This window comes from Oratosquilla oratoria, chromosome 37 (assembly GCF_046742065.1).
Source record: "Oratosquilla oratoria isolate Oo_2021 chromosome 37, ASM4674206v1, whole genome shotgun sequence".
Taxonomy (NCBI): domain Eukaryota; kingdom Metazoa; phylum Arthropoda; class Malacostraca; order Stomatopoda; family Squillidae; genus Oratosquilla; species Oratosquilla oratoria.
The window spans coordinates 5,393,202-5,394,535 of record NC_134813.1 but is presented as its reverse complement, the minus strand read 5'-3'; the positions used below and the strand labels follow the sequence as shown (position 1 = coordinate 5,394,535).

Genomic DNA, 1,334 nt, shown 5'->3' with positions numbered 1-1,334 from the left:
CTCATTGAAGTGACGCGACGTCCGGCTCGAGCTAGCCGGGTAAGAAGGGAGGGGATAGGGAGGGGGAGGTGGGGTCGACAATGCGCATGCCTGCACAGAGCCGGGAATTTTAAATTTCCGATGATTTTGGCGGAAAATTCAAACCACACTCAACCTTCGGGAAATGGCCATATGACCAGGAGTGTGGTATGGGATTATCGCTATAGCTTCGCTGTGCAGGTTTCTTAAGCCGATAAGAAGAATTTAAGCGGCACGAGCCGCGACAAAGAAATATTTTCGCAATGAATTTTTTTTTTTCTTTAAAATTATCAAAAAGTCTACGAGAATTCAATTTTTTTCCTCATTGTTTCTTTAGAAATTTAGCTACAATTTATATATTTTCAAAGTTAAGTGTTTTCCTTAATGAAACGATATTCTTTCATAAACTTCTAAAACTGATTAGATTTAAAGTTTAGACTTTCGTGATTTAGTCTGTTTTCAAGCTATGTTTAGCGTTTGATTTGGACTTGATTCTAGCAGTGATACCGAGAATTAGATTTGACATATTTTTGTACTGTATTTGTATAAGAAATATTTTCATGGCTTTACCAGCCTATTATAAGTAGCAAATGCAGAATACTGTATGTGTATATTCAACGTAGAACATTAATTCTTCCATGATTGACAATTTTTAAAGCCTCAGAAATGGGCGAAGAAACCTAAGTTATCCTTTGTAATGTCGTCATTTTTAGAAGCTCAATAATGAGAAGCAGAGACAGAGAGAATGTGGCTGATTTGAGGGGGGCTGTGGGAGAGGTTTCTGACGGAAATAACGCGATTTGATCGCTTTAAGAAGTGAAACCTCTCCAGAGTACAATTATTCAATAAGTTGTACTCCAGATGAACTAATTTTTCCGTGGATCAGGTCGATTTGGTCGACTTCCTCCTGTGACACGCTGTAGATGAAAACGGCGCCGAGGTCGATTAGATCCTCTTTTTGGCTGAAGAAGACGTTTTCCCCCTCTCGAATGGCCAAACCAAAGTCTGTGATTTTGACAGAGCCTGTTCTGTTAACACGGATGTTTCTTGCTGCCAAATCGCAGTGAACAAGTCCAACCTTGTGGACGTGGCGGAGTCCCTTAAGGCATTGAAACCAGACAGATTTCACTTCACTCTCGGTGAAGGAAAGACCCTGTTCGGCCATCCGTTTGACGGTGTCCTCGAGGCTAAGATCCATGATGTCCAGAACGAAGTAGACCAGATGGTTCTCCTCCTCTCTGATGACCTCTTGCAAATAAATAACGTTTGGGTGTCTACCGAGGGCCCTGAATGAGGCGATCTCTGTGTTCAGCCGG

The 1,334-nt window shown here is 41.7% G+C and overlaps 1 protein-coding gene across 1 annotated transcript in view; it reads right to left on the bottom strand.

The window, feature by feature from the left end:
• Window positions 1-856: 856 nt before the first annotated feature.
• Window positions 857-1,334, bottom strand: part of LOC143019326 (serine/threonine-protein kinase dyf-5-like) — a 486-nt gene continuing 8 nt past the window's right edge. Inside the window, exon 1 of the mRNA XM_076174965.1 lies at window positions 857-1,334. This exon is cut by the window's right edge and continues 8 nt beyond it. Within this exon, the coding sequence (XP_076031080.1) occupies window positions 857-1,334 (478 nt within the window).